At 43.5% G+C, this 18,966-nt stretch overlaps 1 protein-coding gene across 1 annotated transcript in view; it reads right to left on the minus strand.

Moving 5' to 3' along the window:
* Nucleotides 1–11,967: 11,967 nt before the first annotated feature.
* Nucleotides 11,968–18,966, minus strand: part of IL5RA (interleukin 5 receptor subunit alpha) — a 38,672-nt gene continuing 31,673 nt past the window's right edge. Inside the window, exons 10-12 of the mRNA XM_043443156.1 lie at nucleotides 18,527–18,623; nucleotides 16,968–17,052; nucleotides 11,968–12,550 (exon numbers count right to left, since the gene is read on the minus strand). Of these exons, the coding sequence (XP_043299091.1) occupies nucleotides 12,464–12,550; nucleotides 16,968–17,052; nucleotides 18,527–18,623 (269 nt within the window). The 3' untranslated portion in view covers nucleotides 11,968–12,463. The remainder of the gene's footprint in view (nucleotides 12,551–16,967; nucleotides 17,053–18,526; nucleotides 18,624–18,966) is intronic.

The following is an 18,966-nucleotide window of genomic DNA, read 5'->3' on the forward strand; positions in this document are numbered from 1 at the left end:
ATAGTTGGATTCTCTCAGCATTCCAGAGTTTTTATAAAGCTCACAAAACCTGACTATGAAACAGCAACTTTCCATGAGGGCAGAAGACGTGGATGATAAATTTCATCCTCAGGTGAGCTTGCATCTCTTCCAACCTGTGAGGTGGGAGCTGCCTTAAGCTTTTATCTTAAGATAGAATGATTGAGTTATTCCTCCCATCAAATGTTTGGTTATTTACCTCTGGGAAGCAACAGTCAATCCTGATGAATCTTTTCCCAGTCTCTCCCACCACCCATATCCTACAGCAAATATTCTCCAAAAATGTTGAATTCTAACAAGTCCATAAATAGTAATAATTAGCTTTTAAAATGTCATGTAATTTTTAAAGCAATGTAATGTAATCAACCACCAGGTGATTTTTGCAAACTATATTGGATTATCAGTGATGCTGTTCACCTCCATTAACATAGATAATCAAGAATTGGATATATTTCCTCTTTTAATTTTCATTTTATATCGGAGTATAGTTGATTAACAATGTGTTAGCTACAGGTGTATAGCAAAGTGATTCAGTTATATCTATCCAATTGTCTGTTCTTTTTCAAATTTTTTGTCCATGTATGTTATTATAGAATATTGAGCTGAGTTCCCTGTGCTAAACAGTAGGTCCTTGTTTGTTAGTTATCTATTTTAAATATAGCAGTATATGCATGTCAATCCCAAACTCAGTCTATCCCTCCCCCACCCCCACACTTTTCCCCTGGTAACCATAAGCTGGTTCTCTAAGTCTGTGTTTCTGTTTTGTAAATAAGTTCATTTGTATCATTTTTCTAGATTCAGTATATAAGGAATATCATAAGATATTTGACTTTCTCTGACTTACTTCCCTTAGTATAATAATCTCCAGGTACATCCATGTTGCTGCAAATGGCCTTATATCATTCTTTTTAATGGATGAATAATATTCCATTGTGTATGTATACCCCACACCTTCTCTTTCCAGTGCTCTGTTCATGGACATTTAAGTTATCTCCACGTCTTGGCTATTGTAAACAGTGCTGTGATGAACACTGGGGTGTATGTATGCTTTCCAACAATGGTTTTCTCCAGATATATGCCCAGGAGTGGGACTGCTGGATCATATGATAGCTCTATTTTTAGTTTTTTTAAGGAAACACCCTGCTGTTCTCCATAGTAGTTATACCAGTTTACATTCCCATCAACAGTGTAGGAGGGTTCCTTTTTCTCCACATCCTCTCCAGCATTTATTGTTTGTAGACTTTTTGATGATGGTCATTTTGACTGGTGTGAGGTAGTATCTTATTGTAGTTTTAAGAGTTGGCTGTATTTTCCTTTATGACAATTAGAATTCTCTGGCCAACCATAATGATTTTGGGGAATCTCTGGATCTACATGTACAATCTAAAGTGTTCTATGACAAAATGACAGACACTGCAGCCTTACCTAGGCAGCCTAGTACTGTGTCTAAGAGAATGAATTCTGGAGTCTGATCGCCAGGGATGCATTCAGATAATTGCCACTTATTTGACAGGATAACATTTGTAAAGTTCTAGAATCACAGCTCTCCAAACACTAGCAAATTGTTCTGTAAATAAGTATGTCATTGTTCTTTTTCCCAAGTCACTTGAGATAACGGACAAAGAATGTGGGTGTATTCCATAACCAAAGTGAGTGTTGAACTCACCTGAGATATACATTATCACTTTTTTCTTAAATATCTTCAACTCTTAGTATAAATTTTAATATTTAATAATTTTAATAATACAATTAATAAAATAAAACTGTGTAATTATGTTAATAAAATAAGTCAGGCAGTAGGGTTCTCAGTCAGATACCAAGTTCTCCATAAGTCCTCCGTCAATTTCCCTCTCTGGCACTGACCTCTCATTTCTCTGATTCCAGCACATCATGAGTACTCACACATGTGTATCAGTTCATTACATGGTATTACTTTTTCTTGAACCATTTTCAGCTTTTAGTTTTATTGTCAGCAGATCACACATACAAAAGTGACTTCAGAAACCCCCAAGCATATTATTGATCAAAATAGGGACACATGAGACTGCATGCAACACCTATAGGTTTGTATTCTAAGTATCTTTTTTTAAATTAATTTTTATTGGAGTATAGTTGCTTTACAGTGTTATGTTAGATTGTACTGTACAGAAAAGTGAATCATCCGTATATATACATATATTCCCACTTTTGGGGAACTTCCTCCCATTTAGGTAATTACAGAGCATTGAGTAGAGTTCCCTGTGCTATACAGTACATACTATGTGGTATTTAAATCATCAGAGCATATCTCAGGCTTAAAGTTTGGCTGTGATTCTTGACTGCTGTCCAAAAGCACCAGGCCTTTACCCCTACCCACCCACCCACCCCCATCTCTGACCCTGACGAAGCTGGAGGGTGGAGAACCTAGGGCAGCATTTGGAGTGACTTCTCCAGGCTCTGCCCTCCTGATCACCATCCATAGTCAGGCTGCTCATTCTAAAAGGAGCTCCCTTACCCCTCATGCCGAATGGGCCATGTGATTAAATGTTCCAATTCCACAACCCAAGTGTAAACTACGACACTCAACAGGGCTCACAATTTAGACAAAATCAGCTCCTATCCTTTTATTCCCCAATCTCTGAAAATTGGACTTTTGCTATATATTCTTACCAATTGTTAGGAATCACACAAACCATTCCAGGAAATGTATGTATCTTAGGATTTTAACTAACAAAGTGTAATGACTTGAATTTGAATTTTTAAAAATAATTTTCAAAGTGCTCGCCACACTAAGAAGCAGGATATGCAGGTTTTATCCCTTTGCGCTTATGTAATGGAGGGAAAGAAGTGATATAAGTCCATGGTAACACAGACAATTCGAAAGTTGGGACAAGAATTTAGTACTCTCAGGACTTCTCTGGCGGTCCAGTGGTTGAGATTTTGTGCTGTCAGTGCAGGGGGCACTGGTTCAATTCCCGGTCGGAGAACTAAGAGCCCACATGCCATGCGGGATGGGCAAAAAGTAATAATAAAAAAACAAAGGAATTTAGAACTCTTAATTCAGTGCATTTCAAAACCTTGAAATAAGGATTTACTCAGAGGAAAGACAAGAGAGGGTAAGAAGCTAGTCTGTTAAATTCAACCAAAAGGCAGTCAGGACACTGAGTTGGTGAGAAGACAGTGGCGAGGTGGGAGGGGAGATGCCTGAGATTGAGCTTGAGAGGTAGAGAGGTTCTTTACTCCGACCAGGCCCAGGACAGCCGTTCAGAGGAGCCTGTGCCCCCTAGGTACCAGGCCCTGTTCTAGGCACAGAGGAGTGGCAGGGAGTCAGGAAGACAGACCCCACAAGGGCCATGAAGGAGACAGAGACACTCTGAGGCTGGTGTTTGGAGTCAGACTGGGTGGGGAAGCCAGGGGACCAGTCACGGTGTTTTGTCACAATACCACAAAGAAATGCATTGGTAATTATAACAGCTGACAACAATAATGCTTTAAGCACGTGCCAGTCTCTATAGTTACCATGTTTTATTCCTATTTGGTATAGGACGGAGCAAGGCTGAGAGGTTCATAGCTTTGTTTCAGGTCATAGAGCTGACTGGGGAGGCCAGGAATTCAGATGCTGGTCACTTATGACTCCAAGCCTTATTCTAAACCATTAGATACCAATAGGTTGACAGGTAGATAGCCAGATAGCTAGATAGATACAGATACTGCTTCCCAACAAGAAGGGTAATGAGCTTCCTAGGAAGTTGTACACAGGTTGTTGAAAGGTGACCTGGGCACAGGAAGGGTTCAATTTGGTTTCGTTTGTTCTGAGATGAATAGTTTTCTGTTCTGGCTTACACTTAAGAAACTGCCTTTCTTTTTCATTGTCTAAGTTCAATCAGTTCCTACCCTGCTGTTAAGAACACAGTGATAAACAGGGCCATGTTCTCAATCTCAGAGTTTTAACTTTAAATGAGACAGGAAAAGTTTAATATAATAAGTGATAAAAGTAGCATCCAACAGAAAGTAACTGGGGAACATAGACTTCCTGGTGGCAAGAGCCAAGGCTTAGAAAATAAATTGTCAACAAGATGGGGGGAAAAATGAAAAGGCTTTTCCACTGGAGAAAGTTTCAGTGGCAGCCTAGGGTTTCTGCAGGGAGAGCGCTTGCAGCTCAGATATGGTGAGTTTTCTGCTCCACGGGGGTCTCACTCCACTTCTTGGATTTCTTCAACTCCAAATGGTCTCTCTGCTGGTTTGTTTTACTTGGCTTCCAGTGTCTCAGAGTTGTTTTTGCAACATTTATTGGAAATTAAAAGTTAACAGGGCCTCTTCTTTTTTCTTGCTATATCTGGCAAGCTTATGCAGGGAAGTCACCTGCTTATTGAGGTAATTAATTCCTAGTGCAAAATTCCAGGGTCTTACTGAGTGTGATCAATTCTTTGAAGGGTGATGTTGCTGAGGGTGGAAGCACAAGCTTTGCTGTTTAAAGTTCTATTGGTTTAAGTCCCTGACCCCTTAACCGAAGATACTATGTGTGTGTCCAAGGAGCTAGAGCTGCTGGCTCTCACAGCTGAAAAGGTTGAAGGATCCAGCTCTTAAAGAAGAATCTGGCCGACCTCTGAACTGTGACATCAGTGACTTAAGTGTTGATTTCTTTCCCCCAGTTTTCCCCCAGGCTGATGCATTCATTCATTTTTATCACCTGGCAGGGACAAATCTTGGGTTTTTATTTTAATAAATGAAACAAAACTGATAACACATCTTTATGGGGAACATAGGCCATTAGAACGTTAAAATAAGGCACGTGGGACGTGAGCGGAAGGGGTGGTCCCGGCTCCCGGAAGTTCGATTCTCAGCAGAGGCTGAGGCCGCCGAGGTGAAGGTTGGCCGGCGAGGTTGGGGCAGGTGTTCCTGAGGGTAGACTGACGCCAACTGTGAGTTCCTGTTACTTCTTTTTTTCCGTTCCTTGGGTTGTTTTTATTTATTTTTGGCTTCGCTGGGTCTTTGTTGCTGCTGGCAATTTCTGTAGTTGCGGAGAGCGGGCCTCTCGTTGCGGTGGCTTCTCTGGTTGTGGGGCTCGAACCCTAGTGCCCCGGCTCAGTAGTTGCTCCAAGGCATGTAGAATATTCCCGAAGCAGGAATGGAACCTGTGTGGCTTGCATTGGCTGGAGGACTCTTAACCACTGGACCGCTAGGGAGGGCCTCTTATTACTCCTTTATTAAAATCTAGAGATGATTTAATTTCTCCCGTTCCCACGCAGCTTTAATAAAGTGAGTCTGGTGCTTCGAGTTTGGTTCGTTTGGTCTGAGGTGAATATAGTTTTCTTTTCCGGCTTACGCTTAAGAAACTACCTTTCTTTTTTCATTGTCTTAAGTTCTACCAGTTCCTACCCTGCTGTTAAGCACACGGTGATAAACAGGGGCGTGTTCTCAACCTCGGCATGTTTCGACTTTAAACGAGACAGGAGAAGTTTAAATAATACAAGCGATAAAAGTAGCATCCCACCTGGGCTGCATGAGACAAGTGCTCGGGCCTGGTGCACTGGGAAGACCCAGAGGAATCGGGTGGAGAGGGAGGTGGGAGGGGGGATCGGGATGGGGAATACGTGTAAATCTATGGCTGATTCATATCAATGTATGACAAAACCCACTGAAATGTTGTGAAGTAATTAGCCTCCAACTAATAAAAAAAGAAAAAAAAATTAAAAAAAAAAAGTAGCATCCAACAGAAGTACCTGGGGAGCAGAAACTTCCTGGTGGCAAAGAGCCGAAACTTAGAAAATAAACTGTCAACAAGATGTGGGGGAAAATGGAAAAGGCTTTCCTGTCGGAGAAAGCTTTGCCGGACGCTCGGAGGTATTTGAGGGACATGGTGTTTGTGATAGAGGGGTGCGCCCTGGCGCTGTGGGTGGAGAGATGACGGAGGTGCCAAGTCAGAAGGGGCTTAGTTTTAAAAGGAGCTTGAACTTGAAGGTGCTGGAGTTATTTAAGCGTTTTGGACAGGGGCCGAGCTCTGCAGACGCGCTTTTTGCTTAGATGCTTCAAAGAAAGGCAGTACAGGAGGCCAGGATTTTGAGAGGCCGCAGCGTTGATCCTAGCTCAGAGATGATGCAGACAAGAGTGAGAACACAGAATGCCAAGATTTGGGGGTGGAAGTGAGAGGTGCTCATGTTCAGTTTGCAGTCGGACAATTCACTATCAATTGTGTTAAAGGTTTCTCGTTCTGAACCGCGTTTACATTCACACCTGTTGCCTTAAAAAAAGGGATGCTGGCTGGAGAAACAAGGGTCAGTCTGTAAAAGGGAATGGTTTTCGACAAGTTTGTACTTTGGAACTTGGTTTGTCGTCGGTGGAAGCAGGAATACCTGCACAGGTGAAGACACTTGGGCTGACACGAAGTCCTGTTCTAATCAGGTTTTCACCTTCACTTGTGCCACCAAAGACTGTTTTCGGTTCTCTGTTCTCACTTCCACATATCGACTTTTTTCCTTAACAAATTAGCACCTAAGGTTTATTAATTCCACCAACAGGTGGTCCTGACACATACAGGCCTCCCTGTGAAAACGTTTGGATTTTTAATCAGGGTGTTCTCTGCCCACACAGAGTTCCTCCCCAGGCTGCATCAACAGCATCAGGCCTTGAAGCATTTCAATAAGGCCCAGGTTGCCGAGCTGCTGGCAAACTGCCCTTCCCCCTCCAGTCTCCCCAGCGCATCCCAAATACTGAAGAGGTGGGGCTGAAATCCTTATTGGAAAGGCTGTCATGCAGAGCCACTGTTTGTTCTGAGCCTGTGACTGTAAAGGCTCTTGGGAGGAAGGTTGCTGTCCACCCTCCTGGCAATTGACGGAAAGAGATGAGTGCCCACAGCTAATCCACCTGCTGATGAGGGTGTTTACTGTGAAGTGCTCACACTGTGACTTGCCATGACATGGTAGTGAAAACAGAACACACCACTCATAATCGAAGCCCTTTCTATGGCAACTTACACATTAAAACATAGCCACATCATCAGCAGAGAGAGACCCAGGCAACCTCAGCCAGGTGGCCAGGCACACACGGGTCTCCTGGTTATTTCCAATCAGGTTCATATTAGACACCTGTCTCTTCTCCATGCTTTTATTTTACTCCTTGATGACCTCTGCCAAATATTATTTAGTTCCAGCTATTTGCAAGTATCTGTGCCAGGGTGGCAAGAGGGTTTAAAAGGATCCAGTAAACACTTACCCCTTCTAAGAGTCAGGGACTGTCCCAGACGCTGCAGATAAAAAATACATTTCATATGAGCCCCATCATCCTGGATAGTACATCCTACAGCAGGGGTTCGCAACCTCCGGGGTCTAATGCCTAATAATCTGAGGTGGCACTGATGTAATAATAATAGAAATAAAGTGCACAATAAATGTTATGCACTTAAATCATCCTAAAACCATCCCTCCCCATCCCCAGCCCCAATCTTTGGAAAAATTGTTCTTCCACAAAACCAGTCTCTGGTGCCAAAAAGCTTAAGGATCCCTGTCAATCACTCTAGAAGAGGCGCTGAGACCCAGAATGCGGCCCCAGAGACAGAATCAACCCAAGTCTGCCTTTGAAGGCTTGGCGGGGGAAGAGGGGTACCAGTCCCCAAAGACTGAGTGTGACTTCCACAAGCTGGAGGAGGAAGGGTCAAACCCACTGGGGGCTAACTCACTACAGAGACACATGGTCTATTCTCTGCTACCCCAGACACTCATACCCCGATATCAGATAGGGATACAGGCTCAGTGCCTGGATGATGCTATTGCCGAGGTCAAGGGAGGCAGGTCTGAGACCAGCATCTCTCCAAACAGAGGACTAGCCACACTCGGGGAGGCTTTCTTCTCATCTAGCCTCTTAGAGACAGTTTTCACAGTCCTAGGTTTCCAGCACACACACACACACACCCCTCCTTGAAAGAAATCAGACATCAAGAAATCAGTTGAAAAGGGGGTAGTTTGGGTCTGCCCACACCCCGCCCCAGTCTTTTCCACTCCTTCAGCTGTTGGTTTTCATTTCAGGTGTATGTGTTCATTTTTGCCACTCTGCATGCCAGCGTCCCCTGCATTGGTAACTTGGAGTCTCAACCACTGTACCACCAGGGGTGTCCTTCGTGTTTATTTTGTTATTTTATCGGGGGGGGGATGTCAGATATTGATATTCATCAGAATCACCCAGGGCACTTGTTCTCAAACTGGGGCTTGGAAACCAGCATTGGCATCACCTGAGAGCTTATGAGAAACACAGATTCTCAGACGCCGCCCAGAACTGCTCAATCACAAACTGTGATTCACTTTAATAGCTCCTCTAGGTGATTCTGATATGCTTGTTTGAGAGTGCCTAACGTAAGACTAGTACAGGTTCCTGAACACCATTCACAGAGATTCTAGATCAATCAGAATGATCAAATATTTTGCCCATCTTTGCAGCTTCTCCAAGGGTAATGCCCTTCTGGTCCCATCCGGGCTTCAGCGTTTCCTGACCATCCCCTCTACCTTATTGGGTTCACCTGGGCTTGTGGTCAACCTCTCAGTTCAGTTCAGTCACTCAGTCATGTCTGACTCTTTGTGACCCCAAGGACTGCAGCACGCCAGGCCTCACTGTCCATCACGAACTCCTGGAGCTTACTCAAACTTATATCCATTGGGTCAGTGATACCATCCAGCCATCTCATCCTCCTTCGTCCCCTTCTCCTCCTGCTGTCAGTCTTTCCCAGTATCAGAGTCTTTTCAAATGAGTCAGTTCTTCACATCAGGTGGCCAAAGTATTGGAGTTTCAGCTTCAACATCAGTCCTTCCAATGAACATTCAGGACTGATTTCCTTTAGGATGGACTGGTTGGATCTCCTTGCAGTCCAAGGGACTCTCAAGAGTCTTCTCCAACACCACAGTTCAAAAGCATCAATTCTTCAGTGCTCAGCTTTCTTCATGGTCCAACTCTCACATCCATACATGACTACTGGAAAAACCATAGCCTGACTAGACGGACCTTTATTGGCAAAGTAATGTCTTAGCTTTTTAGTATGCTGTCTAGGTTGGTCATAGCTTTTCTTCCAAGAAGCAAGCGTGTTTTAATTTCATGACTGCAGTCACCATCTGCAGTGATTTTGGAGCCCAAAAAAATAAAGTCTGTCACTGTTTCCATTGTTTCCCCATCTATTGCCATGAAGTGATGGGACCAGAGGCCATGATCTTAGTTTTCTGAATGTTGAATTTCAAGCCAGCTTTTTCTCTCTCCTCTTTCACTTTCATTAAGAGGCTCTTTAGTTCTTCTTCACTTTTTTCCATAAGGGTGGTGTCATCTGCCTATCTGAGGTTATTGATATTTCTCCTGGCTCTTGGCTCCAGCTTGTACTTCATCCAACCTGGCATTTTGCATGATGTACTCTGCATATAAGTTAAAAAAGCAGGGTGACAATATACAATCTTGACTTACTCCTTTCCCAGTTTGGAACCAGTCTGTTGTTCCATGTCCAGTTCTAACTGTTGCTTCTTGACCTGCATACAGTTTTCTCAGGAGGCAGGTAAGGTGGTCTGTTATTCCTGTCTCTCTAAGAATTTTCCACAGTTTATTGTGATCCACACAATCAAAGGCTTTGGTGTAGTCAGTAAAGCAGAAATGGATGTTTTTCTGCAACTCTTGTTTTTTCGATGATCCAGTGGATGTTGGCAATTTGATCTCTGATACCTCTCTGCCTTTTCTGAATCCACTTTGAACATCCGGAAGTTCACGGTTCACATACTGTTGAAGCCTGGCTTGGAGAAATTTGAGCATTACTTTGCTAGCATGTGAGATGAGTGCAATTGTGCAGTGGTTTGAACATTCTTTGACATTGCCTTTCTTTGGAATTGGAATGAAAACTGACCTTTTCCAGTCCTGTGGCCACTGCTGAGTTTTCCAAATTTGCTGGCATATTGAGAGCAGCACTTTCACAGCATCATCTTTTAGGATTTGAAGTAGCTGAACGGGAATTCTATCACCTCCACTAGCTTTGTTCATAGTGATGCCTCCTAAGGCCCAGTTGACTTCGCATTCCAGGATGTCTGGCTTTAGGTGAGTGATCACACCATTGTGATTATCTGGGTCGTGAAGATTTTTGTACAGTTCTTGTGTGTATCCCCCCCCATCTCTTCCTATTATCTTCTGCTTCCGTTAGGTCCATACCATTTCTGTCCTTTATTGTGCCCATCTTTGCATTAAAAGTTCCCCTGGTATCTCTAATTTTCTTGAAGAGATCTCTAGTCTTTGCCATTCTATTGTTTTCCTCTATTTCTTTGCATTGATTGCTGAGGAAGGCTTTCTTATCTCTCCTTGCTATTCTTTGGAACTCTGCATTCAAATGGGTGTATCTTTCCTTTTCTTCTTTGCCTTTAGTTTCTCTTCCTTTCCCAGCTATTTGTAAGGTCTCCTCAGACAATCATTTTGCTTTTTTACATTTCCTTTTCTTGGAGATGATCTTTGTCACTGCCTCCTGTACATTGTCACGGACCTCTGTCCATAGTTCTTCAGGCATTCTATCAGATCTGCCATTTCCTATCTAACATGCTCTCTGAGCCTCAGTGGTTGCATCTGTAAAATGGAAGCAATAATACTGACCACGTGGATTCTCAGGGTTAGAGAGATGTGTGCATAGCGTCTGGTGCAGCTCCTGACACCTGGCTCCCTTAACAAAGCACACAGTCTAGGGGGCTTATAAACAACAGAAGTTTATTTATCACAGTTTTGGAGACTGGAAGTCCCAGATCATTGTGTCAACGTGCTGGGGTTCTGGTGAGAGTCTTCTTCCTGGCTGCAGAATGCCAACTTCTCATATCATCAAATGGGGGAGAAATTCTTTGGAGTCCCCTTGTAGAGCAGGAATCCCACTCCTGAGCGTTCCAGCTGCATCTTCCCCCAAAGCCCACCTCCAAATGCCTTCGCAGTAGGGTGTAGAGTTTTAACATATGAATGGGGAGTGGGGCACATTTGTTCTCTAACACTTGGAAGTAGGCAGTAACTTTCAGCTGCCAGATCCCTATGCCTGTTGTCCTGGACCCAGTTTCCTGCCAGATGCAGTGGATGTTTATCAGGAAAACAGCCCCTGGAAGGATTTGGTAGTCAACCTTCCCCATTCTTAGATCGACCTGACTGACTAAATCAAGTATGACAAGCATGTAAAGAGGGGGCCCTGGCCCACTCAGAGGCTGTTCTGAGCCCTGTGACCTTTCCCAGTCCTCAGCTTCCTGCTCCAGGGCGCTGTACAGTCAGCACTGTTTGGGTCCCTTCAGTTTCCAGCTGCCCCTCCTGCCCCTCCTTTGCCCAGGGTCTAGTTGCAAACAATACAGGAAGATGTCAAGCTTCCCTGGTGTCTCAGCGGTAGAGAATCCGCCTGCAGAGCAGGAGACCTGGGAAGAGCCCTTGGCAGCCCACTCCAGGATTCTTGCCTGGGAATCCCGTGGACAGAGGAGCCTGGCGGTCTACAGTCCAGGGGTCGCAAGGAGTCCGACACAACTGAGTGACTAAACCGCCAGCAGCACGTGAGGGTGTCAGAGGTGGGATTCCTGTCTAGGTTGGGATGTTTGGTGAGCACTGTGTAGGACCCACTCCGAAGCTCTGACGCTGGCGTTGATCCAGCCCTTCCTGACCAGATGCCCAGCAAGTTGCTCTGAAGTCTTTGTGAACAGACATCTCTTCAGAAAAGTCATTCTTAATAGGGTGATCCTCTTCCAACACAATTCCACCCAGTGCCTTTCTCAGTGTATTCCTGAAATATCAAGGCTGCCTTCGAGAATATAGTCTTCAAACAAAATCCTGTCCCTTTACTGGGTATAGATTGATTCGTTAGCTCCTTATGGTTTGAAATTAGTTTGTCTGCAGTGATGCTAACTTGATTGTACCTCTCTCCCTCCTTCCTCTCTCCCCCCATCCTCTCTCCCCTCTCTCTGTCTCCCTCTACCACATACACCCACACCCATACCCCCACACCCACACATTACTTGAAAAAGTATTCCTGAACTCAGAATAAAAGCACCATGGCTCCCACTTGCTGTAGGAAAGACAGCCTTGAATGCAAGTTCACTCTTCATTCCAGAATGGAACAAAATGCTTTCTTCCTGATATTTTAGTTGGTTGTTACTATTGGTGGCTGATTGCCAGAGTAAACACAACCGACGTTAGCCTTAATAATGGTCTCTCTCACACAAAAACGTGTGCGGTGAGTAATGCAGATCAGGCGACTGAGCGGTGAGGAGGTGCTGCCCATGCAGAGATCAGACCCGGCAGGATGGACGAATCAGTCACCCAGTGTGTGTTAGGAGATTGTGAGGAGGAATCCACACTTGTCAGGGATTTGTCTGGTTGCATCATTTTACAGCTAAATTGAGTATCCTATAAAGTCCAAACTGCTCTTAGCTAGGAAACAGACTTTCCCATTGTCATTACTGAGGCTCGTGAGCATGAGCTGATTTTGAGAATGTTCCAGGGACAGTCAAAACACGGAGTCTTCCAGGGTCTCAAATCCAGCCTGCTCCACATAACTTATGACTTCAATTTCTGTTTCACTGGAACCAGTTTTCTGCAAAACAAAGCATCCTTCCTTAGATGTTTTCTAGAGAACTTTTCCATTCTTTGAATTTCATTACAGTTGGCTTCAAGTCATTTTGCTCATAAAAAAATAGTAAATGTTCACTGAAGAAAATATGGAAAATGAAGTAGGAAGAAGACCAAAAAACACCCATAAACTTACCTCCCAAGCACAGTCCACTGTCTCTGCAGCCCTTTTCTCTAGCTGTTGAGTTATCTTTACAGTTACATGAAGAGCTTTTAAGTTGATTGCTTTTTGTGCAACATCATATCGTATTTTTAATTACGTACAGCCGGCCCTTTGTATCCATGGGTTTCACTCTTTCATATGAGGGACTCTAGCACCTGCGGACGTTGGTACCCACAGAATCTTCCTGGAACCATTCCCCCTGCAGATGCTGAAGCATGATTGTATGTTTTTTGGCTGTATCATTTTGAATAGCTTCATCATACACTATTCACAGTTTACTATAGTCTTCCCCTAAATTGGGGTATTGTGTCCTATTTTGGCTATTATAAATAATGCTAATATTAATTATAAAATTCATGACAAAAATAAACCTCCTGTAAGAGATCGTATTCCTCCGCCTCCTTTACTCATCCAGTGTATTTTTTTCATATTTTTAACTGAAGTATATTTGATTTACAATGTAGTGGTAATTTCTGCTTCACAGCAAAGTGACTCAGTTATACAAATACATATGTTGTTTTTATATTGTTTTCCATTATGCTCATCACAGGATATTGAATATAGTTCCTTGTGCCATATGTTAGGGTCTTGTTTATCCATTCTAAATGTAACCGTTTGTATCTACCAACACCAGTCTCCCAGCCCATTCATCTCCCTCATCTTCTCCCTCTCCCTAAAGTCTTTTCTCTATGTATATGAGACAGTTTCTGTCTTGTAGATAGGTTTATATGTGCCATATTCTAGATTCCACATGTAAGTAATGTTATGTGAGATTTCTCTGTTTCTTACTTCACTTAGTATATTAATCTCTGGTTGCATCCATGTTGCTGCAAATGCCATTATTTCATTTTTTTTTTTTTTTATGGCTGGATAGTATTCCATTGTATATATGTACCACATCTTCTTTATCGATTTATCTGTCGATGGGCATTTAGGTTGCTTCCATGTCTTGGCTATTGTAAATCATGCTGCTATGAACATAGGGGTGCGTGCATCATTTTGGATTAAGAGTTTTGTCTGGATATATGCCCAGAAGTGAGATTGCTAGGTCATGTGGTAATTCTATGTTTAGTCTAAGGAACCTCCGTACTTCTTTTGACAGTATCTGTACCAACCTACAAGTCCCACCAACAGTGTAGAAGTCATTCAGCATGTTTTTAATACGTACTCTGCACTGGCAAAGGAGCCTGGTGGGCTGTGATCCATAGGGTCGGAAAGAGCTGAACACAACTGAGATGACTTAGCACGACGCTGCACTGGACACCATGTGATGCATTGAATATGCAGTGATGAACCAAGCAGCCATGCTCTCTGCCTTATGTACTTTGAGTGGTTTGTTATCTACTTTAATCTTGGGAGGAACTCTCCCAGTTTCCAGTGTAGAAACAAAGAATGGCTGGAAACCAGTCTTTAACAAATGGAAAGCTTAGAATACGTTTTTTTTTCTTTTTTAAGTGAGCCTTTTTTATTGTTCAGCCAGCTCATCCCCCTCCTTTCTCCCTCCCTCTTCTTTCCTGAGTCTCTTGAGTGTAAAAAAATAATCTCTGACTCAGGCCTGGACAAGCAAAAGTGTATATAATGGCCTCTCTAGGATGATAGCCATCCTCTGAATCCCAGGACTCTGGGTACCAGCATCAAGTTCAGAGGAGCTAGCAATGATGAAAAGCAGAGGGTTTCTTTTCCATCATTGGAAGGCTTCCTGGTGGTTTGTCAATAGCTCTAAAGGGCCCCGCCATCGTCATTGTAGCAGAGGCCCCCAAAGTGGATTGGACAGGCCATGCTTTGGACAGAGGCTGTGATTGGACAGAGGCCGGGACGCCGCTGCCCAGGGCCCAGCCTGGGCAGCTCTGTACTGAGTCACTTGCTCCCCCAGGTGGAGGGTGTGGGCGGTAGGACTGGCCGCAGAAGGTGACACTTCATTTTCCCACTTCTCCCTGCTCCTCCCCCTAACCCCTCAGCCCTGCCCCATCCTCTTCCCCCACCCCCACTCACAGATCTGTTTTTCACCTGACCCACTGCAGTGTGGAGGAGGGAATGGCCACCCACTCCAGTGTTCTTGCCTGGAAAATGGACAGAGGAGCCTGGTGGGCTGCAGTCCATGGGGTCACAAAGAGTCGGATACGACTTAGTGACGCGTGCGTACACACACACACACTCTCTCTCTCTCTCTCACTCCACCACCACCACCCCAAATGTGAGAGGAGAGTGTATTGTCCAGAGGAGCAGCCTGGCAGTGATGGGCTCTGACATGAATCCTTTGCTTATTCTGAAACCAACCTGTCTACCTTTTCATGTTCTTTTTGCGTACATGACTTGATTTTAATTAACAACAAACTTCAAACGTACAGAATAAACTGCTAAGCCTGTTTCTTTTACCAACCTCAGAATATGCAAGGAAATTTTGGGGGTCCTGAAGGGAAATGAAATACCAGCATTAATATGTGCCATTAAGAGCCCAGGACAAACAACTTGAGTCTGCTGCTTAAACCACAGGTGCTTTCCAGGCATGACTGTGCCAGAGTTAGAAGGGATCCACAGCACGAATTCACATGAAGCAATAACTTTCCCGGGGGGGGTGGGGGGGTGCACACTGGCCTTCCAGAAAAGCTGTGGGTTATCAAGAGCAAGCCAGAGGGTCCCCTGGTAAATGAGACCACAGGGGTGGGACTGAGCACAGGTGTGGGTCTTGGGCCAGCCTTGATCCTCCGCTTCGCTGGGTCAGTAACTGTCATTGGCTCAGTCACCCCAGACACCCAAACTGCTAACTGTAAAGGTCACTGCCTCCTGCAGTGATCCATTTTGGTGAGTGTCTGATCAACTCATCTTCCCCTACAGCTAGTCACCAGTTGACTTATGCAACCATGAGTCACTTTATCAAAGAGAAAACTAAATTTGTTAAGAAAACTCCTTGATGAGGGTCTGCAGTCTGCAGCCCATGGACTGAGTCTGGCTCACTGCCTGCTTTTGTAAATAAAGTTGTATTGTCCAGAGCTATTTGTATATTGTCTATGGTTGCTTTCACAGTATGATGACTGCATGATAAACATTTGGCCCTTAAACGTATACTATCTGGCTCTTTATAGAGAGTCCCCTGGCCCCTAATGTAAATATCCATTCAGTTTAAGGACAGATTTGTCAAGCAACTGAACAGCACAAGACCTTGGTGATAGAAGTTAAATAAAATCTAAATAAATAAGGTGAGATGTTTGCGTTTACAGAATGAGAGATTCATTACTGGTAAGATGTTCCTTCTCTCCAAAATCACCTGATCAGGATCCCAGCAGCATTTTTTATTGAAATTGGTAAACTGTCTCTGAAGTTTGTGCTAAGTCACTTCATTCATGTCCAACTCTGTGTGACCCCCATGGACTGTAACCTGCCAGGCTCCTTTGTCCATTGGGTTCCCCAGGCAAGAATATTGGAATGTGCTGCCATGCCATATGAAAATAAAAAGGACTTGGAATAACCAAAACAACTTGTAACAGTCATGTTTGGAAGTTTTAAACTACCTGGTCTCCAGGTTTACAATAAAGCTTCAGTTTCGGGACAGTGTTGTATAGGCATACAGATAGACAGTCATTGAGAAATAGACATACACCTGGACAGCTTATTTTCAGCAAAGAGACCAAGTCAATTCACTAGAGAAAGGATTACTTCTCCCACTTAATGCTAGAACAACTGAACGCATGTTGATAAGTGAGTGAGTGATTACATCTAAGTGTTCTGAGTGCATAACGACACCTACAAAAATATATTTGGGGAACTCATTGGCCTGCTCTATGGTTCTTTATATTTAGAAACTAGGAAAAATTCCTCTGAAAAACTTAGGGGTAGTCAGGGGCAGAAACATGAATTCTTAAAACTTCAGAGTTAAACAGATCATTGGACACATCTATGCCTGTTACTGTACAGAAAAGGAAGTCACATCTCCTGGGGTTGAAGGAATTGCCCAAGGCCAGTTAAAAGATGGCTGATACAAAATAAAAATTCAGGTTTTCTGACTGGTGAGGACCCTCATAACTGAGTAGGGCCTTTGCAATATTCAGAGACTGTAATGAACATGTATTAAAACAGTTGAAGAGCTGAGTGACTAAAGCAGCATGAAGACATCTGGCCTCCTGGGTAAGAGCCCTTTCCTGTAACATGGAAAACGAGTGACCCAGTGACAGGACCCGTTGGTCACTGGGCAGATGTGACATTAGAGAACCTTCAGTATTACCTCATTGTTGATGGTTACTAAGAAATCGTTAGCATTACTTTTTGGCACTGGAACAGGTGGAAACAACTTGGTCCATAAGTGGCATCTGAAACAGAGTAAAGGAGGGAGATAGATGAGCAAAAACAGCCTTTCTTGGGCTTTAATAGCTACTCTAAACATTGACCTGGTTAATCCCCAAACCTGCCAACTTGTAAATTCAAAATCTTCATTGACAGAGACTTCCAAGTACCTACTTTGTAATAATAGTTGAAGATCTAGGGGTACTGCAAGGCTTTGATGTGACTTCTGACCCAAGCAAGACAAAATGGCAGCTGCTTCATGTCGGTGCGTGTTATCAGACCTGCCTTCTGACCGTGGCGGGGTCCAGGTCACCTGTGATGCTGATGTGCCCTCCTCCCCTGTGCTGGTTCTCCGTCTGCTTTTTTTTCTCTTTCTTGAACTGCCACCACCACCACCCCCCGGTATAGATGCCATCTTATATAACATTTAAAATAGTGAAGCTGTTTAATAAGTCATTTTCTTTTGTAAGGGTTTTTGTTTTTGATGTGGACCAATTTTCTAAGTCTTTAACTTGTTAGAATATTGCTGCTTTTTTTTTTTAAACAAAAATGTTTTAGTTTTCTGACTATGAGTAGATGCCATCTTATATAACATTTAAAATAGTGAAGCTGTTTAAGATAAGTCATTTTCTTTTGTAAGGGTTTTTGTTTTTGATGTGGACCAATTTTTTAAGTCTTTAACTTGTTAGAATATTGCTGCTTTTTTTTTTTTTAAACAAAAATGTTTTAGTTTTCTGACTATGAGGCATGTGGGATCTTAGCTCACTCATCAGGAATCAGACCCACACCCCCTGCACTGGAAGGCAAAGTCTTAACCACTGGACCTCCAGGGAAGTCCCCTAAAAGTCATTTTCTAAACTATGAAAAAGCTAAGATAGAACATGTTCTGCAGCCTCCTAAGTGGCACTTGACCTTCCTAGATGCCAGAAGGGTTGAGAAGTTCCTACGGGGGCTTTGGCAGGCTCTAGGATTGGCTGCCAAATCTGTAAGATACTGTAGAATGTGGGAACAATCAGCTACTCTGGGGCCAGATAACAGAGGGCCAGGCCGGGAGTTGATACCTCATAACTGGGGATCATAACACAGGAGGCACTGTGGTGACTTCAGCATCCAGTGGGCTGCCTTCCATTCCCTGAGATGTAACAGACATGCCCTGTGGGCTCAACAGAAGCAACCAAGGGCTGAGTGGAAGACAGTCAAGGAAGCAAAAGAACACAGATGCAAAACCTTCACAGAAATTAGCAGACTGTTGGCAAATTCAAGAAGGGGACATCCAGTGACTGAAGCTATATTGAGCTCTGTCCAGTTTCTGTAAATCACCTACTGTTTCCCAGTTTTTTATTTAGTCCACACTCATCTTGGAAAGGCTGTCCAGGGAGACACAAAAACACTGTAGATTCCACCTGTTAACAAGAGCCCTCCATCCAGTGGATGCCTGGCAAGAATGTAATTCAATATTCAGATCCCAGTGAAAGCACCCAAAATAAAAAGAATACCTACATTCTGCAAATGAGTGAAAAAATTAACAAGATGAAGCAGATGGTCATCATAACTGCAATAAGGAACCACTCTCTCCAGGGCTTCTGATCATCCTTCCCTAATGAAAAAAAGAAAGAAAAATCACAGCTAGAAGGAGCAGCAGGTAAAAGAAATGACTGCAGTAGGGCATCAGGGGGCCTGCGTCTGAGCTGCAGGTGCTGAGTGATGCTTAACTTTCCCAGGTCTTAGATTTCTTATCTGTGAAATGGGGTGCAGGATAACATCCATCTCACAGAGCTGGTATGGGAGTGAAATGAAACAATGGCAGTGAGACCATTTTTAATCTTAAAACATTATTTAATCACTGAACAGGTATTTATGGAATATATTCTAGATAATATTCCACCTGGATCTTGGAGTTTAGAGCTTTGGGTGAGTAGTAAGGATTTTAGATGAAAAAG

This window comes from Cervus canadensis, chromosome 22 (assembly GCF_019320065.1).
Source record: "Cervus canadensis isolate Bull #8, Minnesota chromosome 22, ASM1932006v1, whole genome shotgun sequence".
Taxonomy (NCBI): domain Eukaryota; kingdom Metazoa; phylum Chordata; class Mammalia; order Artiodactyla; family Cervidae; genus Cervus; species Cervus canadensis.